Below are 13,325 nucleotides of genomic sequence, written 5' to 3'. Positions count from 1 at the left end.
GGCATTTAAATCCATGGGGGTAGTATTGCTTTAGAGCCCTAATAAAACAAGGTAGATTGGTCCTACTACTGTTCAGATATACAAAAATGTATCTGAAATGTAGCCATACACATCAACAACCATCGTTTTATAGAACACAAGAAAGATATGTGCCCACTGCGACAAACTCAGCAAAAAAAGAAACATTCTCTCACTGTCAGCTGCGTTTATTTTCAGCAAACTTAACATGTGTAAATATTTGTATGAACATAAGATTCAACAACTGAGACATAAACTGAACAAGTTCCTCAGACATGTGACTAACAGAAATGGAATAATGTGTCCCTGAACAAAGGGGGGGGTCAAAATCAAAAGTAACAGTCAGTATCTGGTGTGGCCACCAGCTGCATTAAGTACTGCAGTGCATCTCCTCATGGACTGCACCAGATTTGCCAGTTCTTGCTATGTGATGTTCTCTTCCACCAAGGCACCTGCAAGTTCCCGGACATTTCTGGGGGAAATGGCCCTAGCCCTCACCCTCCGATCCAACAGGTCCCAGACGTGCTCAATGGGATTGAGGTCCAGGCTCGTTGCTGGCCATGGCAGAACACTGACATTCCTGTCTTGCAGGAAATCACGCACAGAATGAGCGGTATGGCTGGTGGCATTGTCATGCTGGAGGGTCATTTCAGGATGAGCTTGCAGGAAGGGTACCACATGAGGGAGGAGGATGTCTTCCCTGTAACGCACAGCGTTGAGATTGCCTGCAATGACAACAAGCTCAGTCCGATGATGCTGTGACACACCGCCCCAGACCATGACGGACCCTCCACCTCCAAATCGATCCCGTTCCAGAGTACAGGCCTCGGTGTAATACTCATTCCTTCGATGATAAACGCGAATCGGACCATCACCCCTGGTGAGACAAAACCGTGACTCGTCAGTGAAGAGCACTTTTTGCCAGTCCTGTCTGGTCCAGCGACGGTGGGTTTGTGCCCATAGGCGACGTTGTTGCCGGTGATGTCTGGCGAGGACCTGCCTTACAACAGGCCTACAAGCCCTCAGTCCAGCCTCTCTCAGGCTATTGCGGACAGTCTGAGCACTGATGGAGGGATTGTGCGTTCCTGGTGTAACTCAGGAAGTTGTTGTTGCCATCCCTTACCTGTGCCGCAGGTGTGATGTTCAGATGTACCGATCCTGTGCAGGTGTTGTTACACGTGGTCTGACACTGCGAGGACGATCAGCTGTCCGTCCTGTCTCCCTGTAGCGCTGTCTTAGGCGTCTCACAGTATGGACATTGCAATTTATTGCCCTGGCCGCATCTGCAGTCATCATGCCTCCTTGCAGCATGCATAAGGCACGTTCACACAGATGAGCAGGGACCCTGGGCATCTTTCTTTTGGTGTTTTTCAGTGTCAGTATAAAGGCCTCTAGTGTCCTAAGTTTTCATAACTGAGACCTTAATTGCCTACCGTCTGTAAGCTGTTAGTGTCTTAACGACCGTTCCACGGGTGCATGTTCATTAATTGTTATGGTTCATTGAACAAGAATGGAAAACAATATTTAAACCCTTTACAATGATGATCTGTGAAGTTATTTGGATTTTTACGAATTATCTTTTAAAGACAAGATCCTGAAAAAGGGATGTTTATTTTTTGATGAGTTTACATAGCTACCGTAGGCCTACACATACCGTAATTTCCGGACTATAAGCCGCTACTTTTTTCCCAGGTTTTGAACCTCGCGGCTTAAACAATGACGCGGCTAATATATGGATTTTTCCCGCTTTCAAATTTTTTTTTTCTCCAAAGAAAATTACATTCTGTGACGTGCTCAGTTTTTTGGCGGCATGAAGTTTTCATTAGACCAATGAAATTGCCGAACGGGTTAAGGTCAAACAACTTCTTTGTTTACTGTTTAGATTAAATCGAGCGCTCTCAAACTTCCCATCATTCTGATTACGGTAGTCATTTTGTCACCCTGATTCCTGGGGGCACAACAAAGTATTTGCAGGCACTCGACATCAGTGTAAATCGTGCATTTAAGGTGGCGCTCCGTGTTCAGTGGGAGGCTTGGATGACAAGTGGGGAGAAATCCTTCACTAAAACGGGCCGCATGCGAAGAGCAACTTATGGTCAAGTCTGCCAGTGGGTCCTGACAGCGTGGAGCATTGTCAAAAAATCCACTATCATCAACGGGTTTCGAAAGGCTGGACTGCTGCGTGTTGAAGAGGGCTCAGCGGGGGATTTGCCTCCGGATGAAAGTGACGAGAGCGACCAATGAAAACGATCCAATATCGGATGAAGCAATTCTGAGGCTATTCAACTCCGACACCGAAGGAGATGGTTTCAGTGCACAGGAGGAGGAAGATGGTGACCAATGACTTTCTTGGTAGGCTACTGTTTACTGCTAATTTTTATTTATTTTTACAAGCCGTGTTTCGTTAAAGCCTATTTATTTTTGTTACAAGCCGTGTTTCGTTAAAGCTTATTTATTTTTGTTACAAGCCGTGTTTCGTTAAAGCCTAATTATTTTTGTTACAAGCCGTGTTTCGTTAAAGCCTAATTATTTTTGTTACAAGCCGTGTTTCGTTAAAGCTTATTTATTTTTGTTACAAGCCGTGTTTCGTTAAAGCCTAATTATTTTTGTTACAAGCCGTGTTTCGTTAAAGCTTATTTATTTTTGTTACAAGCCGTGTTTCGTTAAAGCCTAATTATTTTTGTTACAAGCCGTGTTTCGTTAAAGCCTATTTATTTTTGTTACAAGCCGTGTTTCGTTAAAGCCTATTTATTTTTGTTACAAGCCGTGTTTCGTTAAAGCCTATTTATTTTTGTTACAAGCCGTGTTTCGTTAAAGCCTATTTATTTTTGTTACAAGCCGTGTTTCGTTAAAGCCTGTGTAAAGTTAATTTGTTTCAATGTATGGGTAGGCACCTGCGGCTTATAGACGTGCGGCTTATTTATGTTCAAAATAATATATATTTTTTAATTCAGTGGGTGCAGCTTATATTCAGGTGCGCTTAATAGTCCGGAAATTACGGTACTTTGCGCCTAACCACGCACCGATCGGCTCCACAGAATGAGCACCATGGCTGAAATATTCTTGCATGCTTCATAGCTTAAACTTGAATAATTAGAATTATAAGCTATATTGCTGTTCAATTTGTGACGCTACGCAATGAGCGCAACCAAGCCGCCACTTCTCCAGTTACGTCATATTTTCTGTGTGGAAGAGTTTCACATACACACACAAACACACATACAACTTTGTGTGATGTATTGTTGTCTCTACCTTTTTGTCCTTTGTGCTGTTGTCTGTGCCTAACAATGTTTGCACCATGTTTGTGCTGCTGTTATGTTGTGTTGCTACTGTTGTTGTCATGTGTTGCTGCCATGCTGGGTTGTCTTAGGTCTCTCTTTAAGTAGTGTTGTGGTGTCTCTCTTGTCGTGATGTGTGTTTTGTCCTACATTTGTATTTTTAATCACAGCCCCCGTCCCCGCATTTGGCCTTCTGCCTCTTGGTAGGCCGTCATTGTAAATAAGAATTTGTTCTTAATTGACTTGCTTAGTTAAATAAAGGTTAAATAAAAACATTTAAAAAGAAATATCAAATCAAAGTTTATTTGTCACGTGCGCCGAATACAACAGGTGTAGACCTTACAGTGAAATGCTTACTTAAGTAAGGCTTACTAACCAATAGTGCAAAAAAGGTATTAGGTGAACAATAGGTAGGTAAAGAAATAAATGAGTAAAAAGACAGGCGAGGCTGTCTAAGTAGCGAGGCTACATACAGACACCGGTTAGTCAGGCTGACATAGATAGTATGTACATGTAGATATGGTTAAAGTGACTATGCATATATGATAAACAGAGAGTAGCAGAAGTGTAAAAAGAGGGGTTGTGGGGGGCACACAATGCAAATGGTCTGGGTAGCCATTTGATTACCTGTTCAGGAGTCTTATGGCTCGGGGTAAAAACTGTTGAGAAGCCTTTTTATCCTAGACTTGGCACTCCGGTAACGCTTGCCATGCGGTAGTAGAGAGAACATTCTATGACTGGGGTGGCTGGGGTCTATTTTTTAGGGCCTTCCTCTGACACCGCCTGGTGTAGAGGTCCTGGATGGCAGGAAGCTTAGCCCCAGTGATGTACTGGGCCATACACAATACCCTCTGTAGTGCCTTGCGGTCAGAGGCCGAGCAATTGCCGTACCAGGCAGTGATGCAACCAGTCAGGATGCTCTCGATGTTGCAGCTGTAGAACCTTTTGAGGATCTCAGGACCCATGCCAAATCTTTTTAGTTTCCTGAAGGGCAATAGGCTTTGTCGTGCCCTCTTCACGACTGTCTTGGTGTGTTTGGACCATTTGAGTTTGTTGTTGATGTGGACACCAAGGAACTTGAAACTCTCAACCTGCTCCACTACAGCCCCGTCGATGAGAATGGGGTCGTGCTCGGTCCTCCTTTTCCTGTAGTCCACAATCATCTCCTTAGTCTTGGTTACGTTGAGGGATAGGTTGTTATTCTGGCACTACCCGGCCAGGTCTCTGACTTCCTCCCTATAGGCTGTCTTGTCGTTGTCGGTGATCAGGCCTACCACTGTTGTGTCGTTTGCAAACTTAATGATGGTGTTGGAGTCGTGCCTGGCCATGCAGTCGTGGGTGAACAGGGAGTACAGGAGGGGACTGAGCACACACCCCTGGGGAGCTCCAGTGTTGAGGGCAGGGAGGAGGCATTTTCATAGTATTGACATTACTTTTTCATTAGCCTATCACACAACTAATGTGTAATGCAAATTAGTGATAACAGAGTGAACGTTTGCCAACTTCTTTTAGTAGGCTACACATGGTATTGGTCGAACTACTGCGACATACAAAATGTAAAAACATTTTGGCCTACCTGAAATGCAGCCATATACACAACAACTGTTATGTTGAAGCATGCGATGTTTAAGAGAAGCCACTCAAAGACTGGTAGCCAAAGACCCAGAAACACATTATCGCTTTTGGCAAGTGGCCGATCAGAGGACAATGGGCTTAGGCGCGTGCACGAGTCGACCCCGTGCTTTATTTTCTTTCGTCTTTTTACCTAAACGCAGATTCCCGGTCGGAATATTATCGCTTTTTTACGAGAAAAATGGCATAAAAATGGATTTTAAACAGTGGTTGACATGCTTCGAAGTACGGTAATGGAATATTTAGAATTTTTTTGTCACGAAAGGCGCCGTGCTCGTCACCCTTCTTTACCCTTTCGGATAGTGTCTTGAATGCACGAACAAAACGACGTTGTTTGGATATAACTATGGATTATTTGGGACCAAACCAACATTTTTTATTGAAGTAGAAGTCCTGGGAGTGCATTCTGACGAAGAACACCAAAGGTAATCAAACTTTTCTAATAGTAAATCGGAGTTTGGTGAAGGCTAAACTTGCTGGGTGTCTAAATAGCTAGCCCTGTGATGGCTGGGCTATCTACTTAGAATATTGCAAAATGTGCTTTCACCGAAAAGCTATTTTAAAATCGGACATATCGAGTGCATAGAGGAGTTCTGTATCTATAATTCTTAAAATAATTGTGATGCTTTTTGTGAACGTTTATCGTGAGTAATTTAGTACATTTTTTGTAAATTCACCGGAAGTTTGCGGGGGGTATGCTAGTTCTGAACGTCACATGCAAATGTAAAAAGTAGTTTTTTGATATAAATATGAACTTGATTGAACAAAACATGCATGTATTGTATAACATAATGTCCTAGGGTTGTCATCTGATGAAGATCATCAAAGGTTAGTGCTGCATTTAGCTGTCTTCTGGGTTTTTGTGACATTATATGCTAGCTTGAAAAATGGGTGTCTGATTATTTCTGGCTGGGTACTCTGCTGACATAATCTAATGTTTTGCTTTCATTGTAAAGCCTTTTTGAAATCGGACAGTGTGGTTAGATTAACGAGAGTCTTGTCTTTAAAATGGTGTAAAATAGTAATATGTTTGAGAAATTGAAGTGATAGCATTTCTAAGGTATTTGAATAACGCGCCACGGGATTTCACTGGCTGTTACGTAGGTGGGACGAAATCGTCCCACTGGCCCTAGAGAAGTTAAACATTCATGAAAATACAAGTGTCATACATCATTTAAAAGCTTAACTTCTTGTTAATCCAACCGCGTTGTCAGATTTCAAAAAGGCAATACGGCGAAAGCATACCATGCGATTATCTGTGGACTGCGCCCCACATCAAAATACTTTTTCAACCAGCACAGGCGTCACAAAATCGCAAATAGCGATTAAATAAATCACTTACCTTTTGAAGATCTTCCTCTGTTTGCAATCCCAAGGGTCCCAGCTACACAATTAATCGTTTTTTTGTTCGATAAAGTCCTTCTTTATATCCAAAAAAGTATGTTTCGTTTGGCGCCAATGATCTCAGAAATCCACTTGTTCAACATGCATACAAACTAATCCAAAAAGTTACCAGTAAAGTTCGTCCAAACAAGTCAAACGATGTTTCTAATTAATCCTCAGGTACTCTATCTAAATAAACAATAATATTTAAGATGGAGAATAGTATGTTCAATAGGGAAGATAAATAACACGCCAACAAGACTACTTTTCTAATGAGAGAAACCTTGGAAAAACTACAAATACTTGCTCATTTTTCAAAAAACAAGCCTGAAACCCTTTCTAAAGACTGTTGACATCTAGTGGAAGCCATAGGAACTGCAATCTGGGTCCTATCTATTTGTTTTTCCCATAGGCTAGCATTGAAATGGCCTGTGACCTCAGCAAAAAATAATTCCGGATAGATTCTCCTCGGGTTTTCGCCTGCCATATCAGTTCTGTTGTACCCAAAGCAATTATTTTAACAGTTTTAGAAACTTCAGAGTGTTTTCTATGCTACCAAGTATATGCATATCCTAGCTTCTGGGCCTGAGTAACTTTGGGCGCGTCAGTCATCTGAAATTCCGAACAATAACCAGTATGCTAATGAAGATAAAGGTTGTAGCTTACCATTTAGAAGAGTTGCCTTTAACCTCATGAGAAGTTTCTGATTCCATTCTCCTTCCTGGCTAAATGTACTTGTCAGGTCCCTCTCAATTGCCAGCTGGACAATCTGAGCTTTTCATTGATGTAACATGCTCTCTGTTCAGAGTCTGTGTTCACTGAATATGTTATTCAGGGTGGAGAACACATTTGCACTTTGCTGTAGATGCTCCAAAAATGTTAATCATGTTTCACTGCCAACAGCACAGTCGGCATTGCTGACAAAGGCCCGCTGTACCTTTGAAGAACACTGAGTGGGGTCCATTTGCTGTTGCTGGCTGTGGTTATGATTTCACTTTGCAAGAATGTGCACAATAAACTCTGGTTCCACTAGTTCAGTTTTGGTTAGATTCAACAGGTGCTAGTGGCTGGGGTAATTGAGGTGCAGGTGCTTGTTGTGATGTTACCCTTGTGCTGCTGGTGCTAGGCCCTGGCTCTTCTCAATCTTGTTGATCAACAGGCGGCGTGGGGGATGCGCCGCTACCAAAACGTAACTAGCTTCGAAGCTATCTGTAGCTACCCCCCTCACCCCTCCTCAGATCATGAGCGCACACCTGGCATATAACCTCTGTCCTGTGCTACCAGCAGCACTATATTGCAGGGTAATTCATATACCATTTGTTATGTTTATGGGGAAGCAAAACTGGGGGGGGGTTGACTTGTACAATTTATCACCTGCGCAATAAATGCAAGAAATAACCACCTTCTTCACTATCAGTACTTCAGGATCCCTCAACTGATGAACAACACTTTCTGCAGGCTGCAGGGCATCCATTACCATTTCTTTCTCATTTGCTCCTTCCGCTATTTGCATTGCCTCTGCATAGGAGACCTGGTGGACAGCCCGGCTTGACCCTTACAGGGCATTCCTGGGACTTGGGAATGTGGTTCCCACCACAATTGCAGCACCGTGTATCCTCTGACTTTTCCACAACTCTTTTGTATGCACACACTTGCCACATGGCCAAACGTTTTACATTTAAGACACTGTAACGGTCTGTTTGCATGCTGTATGCTCTAACCGCATATCTCATATACCCCAGCTTTACATGTGTCGGAAGAGACTCTTCATCAAATAGCAATATCACTGATAGGCTTTCCTCTTTCCTTCCATTCACCATACAGTTCATTCGACGTGCATCCACTACTCCTGGTATGTTGTGCTTTAGATTTTCATCCTCAATTTCCACCACGACGCCTGAGATGACACATTTTACCGGTGCCCTGTTCAGGAAATCAAAGCTTTCTAATTCATACTCCGATAATTCCCCGAGACACAATGCGCTGTCCGTTTGTTCTTATGACATACAATAAATCAACACCATACCACTCCTGGTCACTTTGATAGACTCAACCTTTCCCAGTGTGTCCTCCACCATCTTCTTGACCACAAAAGGGTCTCCAAAAAACACATCCTTATCCAATGAAATGTAGTCCAACAAGGAACGAGGCATTATTAGACCGAGGTTTGTCTCGGTCCATTAACTTTAATGCGTTTCCATTAACTTTAATGCGCCATCCGACTCAAACAGTGTTTCCACTTCCGCCATCTTTTCTCGAGAGACTTCCCAAAATGGCTTATTTCCACTTCCCTTATAAAGGCTAGCAGAAATGGCCCAATACCTGAAACAGTGTTACAACTGGTAGACCTCCCATGGTCCCAACAAGCATTTAAACATTGAAGGCTAGTCTACAGTGCCTTGCAAAATTGTTCATTCCCCTTGGCATTTTTCCTATTTTGATGCATTACAACCTGTAATTTAAATGGATTTTTATTTGGATTTCATGTAATGGACATGAACAAAATAGTCCAAATTGGTGAAGTGAAATGAAAAAAATAACTTGTTTCAAAGAAAATAAAAAAAATGTAAATGGAAAAGTGGTGTGTGTATGTATTCACCCCCTTTGCTATGAAGCCCCTAAATAAGATCTGGTGCAACCAATTACCTTCAGAAGTCACATAATTAGTTAGATTGCACACAGGTGGACTTTATTTAAGTGTCACATGATCTCAGTATATATACACCTGTTCCGAAAGACCCCAGAGTCTGCAACACCGCTAAGCAAGTGGCACCACCAAGCAAGCGGCACCATGAAGACCAAGGAGCTCTTCAAACAGGTCAGGGACAAAGTTGTGGAGAAGTACAGATCAGGGTTGGGTTATAAAAAAATATCAGAAAATTTGAACATCCCATGGAGCACCATTAAATCCATTATTAAAAAATGCAAAGAATATGGCACCACAACAAACCTGCCAAGAGAGGGCCACCCACCAAAACTCACAGACCAGGCAAGGAGGGCATTAATCAGAGAGGCAACAAAGAAACCAAAGATAACCCTGAAGGAGCTGCAAAGCTCCTCAGAGGAGATTGGAGTATCTGTCTATAGGACCACTTTAAGCTATTGCTTAAAGAAAAAAATATGTTTGGTGTTTGCCAAAAGGCATGTGGGAGACTCACCAAACATATGGAAGAAGGTACTCGGGTCAGATGAAACTAAAATTGAGCTTTTTTGCCATCAAGGAGAACGCTATGTCTGGCGCAAATCCAACACCTCTCATCACCCCGAGAACACTATCCCCACAGTGAAGCATGGTGGTGGCAGCATCATGCTGTGGGGATGTTTTTCATCGGAAGGGACTGGGAAACCGGTCAGAATTGAAGGAATGATGGACGGCGCTAAATACTAGGAAATTCTTGAGGCAAACCGGTTTGGCTACAAGAGATTTGAGACAGGGACGGAGATTCACCTTCCAGCAGGACAATGACCCTAAGCATACTACTAAAGCAACACTCGAGTGGTTTAAGGGGAAACATTTAAATGTCTTGGAATGGCCTATTCAAAGCCCAGAACTCTTTCCATTTGAGAATCTGTGGTATGACTTAAAGATTGCTCTACACTAGGGGAACCCTTCCAACTTGAAGGAGCTGGAGCAGTTTTGCCTTGAAGAATGGGCAAAAATCCCAGTGGCTATATGTGCCAAGCTTTTTGAGACATACCCCAAGAGACTTGAGGCTGTAATTGCTGCAAAAGGTGGCTCTACAAAGTATTGACTTTGGGCGGGTGAATAGTTATGCACGCAGTTTTTTTGTGTTATTTCTTGTTTGTTTCACAATAAAAAAATATTTTGCATCTTCAAAGGGGTAGGCATGTTGTGTCAATCAAATGATACAACACCCCACAAAAATCTATTTTAATTCCAGGTTGTAAGGCTACAAAATAGGAAAAATGTCAAGGGGGTTGAATACAGTATTCACCAAGGTTTACATATTTTCTTTTTACACATCACAGCAGATCATGCTGCGCTTGCCTGGGTCAAAATCTGTGCTGTGATGTGCACACAAAAAAGACTGCATCTGTACCAGGTTTGGTTGTCCGGATATTTATGCTACTCAGTGTATCATACAGTAGCAGCGTGTATTCATATAACCACCGAACCACATCTATTTGCACTATGTTTTTCCTAGAGAGTAGCATAGCTATCTCAACAGGTGGTAAATTCAACATGGGTGGCGAAGTTATATAAATAGCCTCTATGAACTGATAGCCTATTTGTCCTGTTATTTTGAAGCCATTTATTTTTATCCCCACAGGCCAGGAAGCTGTGTGAACACACTCAAGTGATCCATATTACAGACAGCAACATTCTGCAGGAAGACACTGACCTAACAAAGAAGGCACTACAATACAAAGCCAAGCAACAGGTACAGTTTGGGTGATTTTATTGTGTCTGTGAAGAACTAGAGAGACACAATAAGAACTAGAGAGACACCTTATTTCTGAATGATCATTCCTTACTTAAGAAAAAAAGTGGAATAGAAAATTATTAGATAGAAATAACACTGTCCCATGATCTTACTTCACATGGAATATTGGATCGAAGTATGACAAGTATTTTTGATATCTTTCTTGTGCTTTTGAAGAGGTGAGAAAAAGAGTAGCCGGCAACGTTGTTCGACTTACGTGGATGCAAATATCTCAGCACATCTGAAATAAGTTAGATTAAGAGAACGAGGAGGAAGAATTCACAGGGCCTGCAAAAGTATGTCCTCTTGGTATAATTCAATTATCCTTCCCCCTCCAGTCTTTCAAGGTCCTTCCCTTGAAAATGAACTGCACCTTAAAAGGCCTATTTAGATGATTATATTTAAAAGCCAGGGTGGAGAGAAAGATGAAAGGAAATAAGTGTCTCTGAATCAGGGCCCGTATTCATAAAGCACCTCAGGGTAGGAATGCTGATCTAGGATCAAATCATACTTGTCCATATAATACTATTCATTAGGATCGAAGACACTCGATACATACAACTCCATGTCTTTCGTAGAGGTGAAACTACTTTTAATTGTTTTTATAAATATATTTACTAGAGTAGTACTGAAGTCGTGATCTGGTAATGGAAGTGGGAGAGGGTTGAAGACGTGTCTATCTAGCAGGAGATTTCAGATATATATATACTCTCCTCTTGAAGCTGTGCAAGCATTCTCACACTTTTGGCTGCTGGCGTTTCTCTCTAGGTGACACTTCAAAGAGTATGTGCAGACACTGTGCATGCTGTATGGCAGAAACTGACTGACTTTAGGGCATTTTGTCATATAATGGTCATATTTTGGCTTCACAATGGGAGCCCTGTGGGAAAAAAATGTGCCGGTGTGGGGGCCTTGAGGAAAAATAGTGGGGCAGTGTTATTAGAAGTGCCCGGGACAATTTCTGGTCACAGTCCATCCCTGCCGTGTCTCATAGCACACCCTGCTAGCTCAGATCAGAGCCAATATTCACTCCCCACAAAGGCCCATTGGTGTTGCCACAACACATCTAGCATAAGAAAGCATAAGAGAAATCTGTCTAGAGGAAGACCAATCAGAGATACAGTAGTTGTTCCTGTGTCGTTTGCGATGTGGCCTGGATTCACTCTGAGGCAGAGGGCAACTTGGGTCCCTTTTGAAGTGAGTATTGGAATGACAATCAAGAGATTAAAATGTTTTGTTTGTTGTTGCATTTGTTTTTTTTAGGAAATCCCATGTGACCTTTGGATCAAGTTGATTCAGCAACGGCTGTCGAAAATAGACTGTGTCCGACGGGTAAGCGTGCACATACAAACGAAGGCATGCACCCACGCATGCATGTGCAAACACACACACACATATACACACACACATTACATTTGTAGCTCTTTATTGAAAGAAAAGGTAGGCCATAGTTTGACATTGGAGACATGTAACTGCCAAAATAATGGAAACACTTGAGTAAATAAGGGATACAAAGTATATTGAAAGCAGGTGTTTCCACACAGATGTAGTTCCTGAGTTAATTAAGCAATTAACATCCCATCATGCTTAGGGTCATGTACAGTGAGGGAAATAAGTATTTGATCCCCTGCGATTTTGTATGTTTGCCCACTGACAAAGAAATGATCAGTCTATAATTTTATTGGTAGGTTTATTTGAACAGTGAGAGACACAATAACAACAAAAAAATCCAGAAAAACGCATGTCAAAAATGTTATAAAATGATTTGCATTTTAATGAGGGAAATAAGTATTTGACCCCTCTGCAAAACATGACTTAGTACTTGGTGGCAAAACCCTTGGCGGCAATCACAGAGGTCAGACGTTTGTTGTAGTTGGCCACCAGGTTTGCACACATCTCAGGAGGGATTTTGTCCCACTCCTTTTTGCAGATCTTCTCCAAGTCATTAAGGTTTCGAGGCTGACGTTTGGCAACTCGAACCTTCAGCTCCCTCCACAGATTGTCTATGGGATTAAGGTCTGGAGACTGGCTAGGCCACTCCAGGACCTTAATGTGCTTCTTCTTGAGCCACTCCTTTGTTGCCTTGGCCGTGTGTTTTGGGTCATTGTCATGCTGGAATACCCATCCACGACCCATTTTCAATGCCCTGGCTGAGGGAAGGTGGTTCTCACCCAAGATTTGACGGTACATGGCCCCGTCCATCGTCCCTTTGATGCGGTGAAGTTGTCCTGTCCCCTTAGCAGAAAAGCACCCCCAAAGCATAATGTTTCCACCTCCATGTTTGACGGTGGGGATGGTGTTCTTGGGGTCATAGGCAGCATTCCTCCTCCTCCAAACACGGCGAGTTGAGTTGATGCCAAAGAGCTCCATTTTGGTCTCATCTGACCACAACACGTTCACCCAGTTGTCCTCTGAATCATTCATATGTTCATTGGCAAACTTCAGACAGGCATGTATGTGCTTTCTTGAGCAGGGGGACCTTGTGGGCGCTGCAGGATTTCAGTCCTTCACGGCGTAGTGTGTTACCAATTGTTTTCTTGGTGACTATGGTCCCAGCTGCCTTGAGATC

At 42.6% G+C, this 13,325-nt stretch overlaps 1 protein-coding gene across 6 annotated transcripts in view; it reads left to right on the top strand.

Annotated features, from left to right (window-relative positions):
• ak8 (adenylate kinase 8) overlaps positions 1–13,325 on the top strand; it is an 81,006-nt gene that overhangs the window by 8,751 nt on the left and 58,930 nt on the right. For all 6 annotated transcript variants that reach the window (XM_014174828.1, XM_014174826.1, XM_014174825.1 and 3 more), the window contains 2 exons: positions 10,604–10,714; positions 12,020–12,088. In XM_014174828.1, coding sequence (XP_014030303.1) covers positions 10,604–10,714; positions 12,020–12,088 — 180 coding nt within the window. The remainder of the gene's footprint in view (positions 1–10,603; positions 10,715–12,019; positions 12,089–13,325) is intronic.

Source organism: Salmo salar, chromosome ssa26, assembly GCF_905237065.1.
Source record: "Salmo salar chromosome ssa26, Ssal_v3.1, whole genome shotgun sequence".
NCBI lineage: Eukaryota > Metazoa > Chordata > Actinopteri > Salmoniformes > Salmonidae > Salmo > Salmo salar.
Note: the sequence above shows the minus strand (reverse complement) of the source record. Positions and strands in the feature narration are given on the sequence as shown.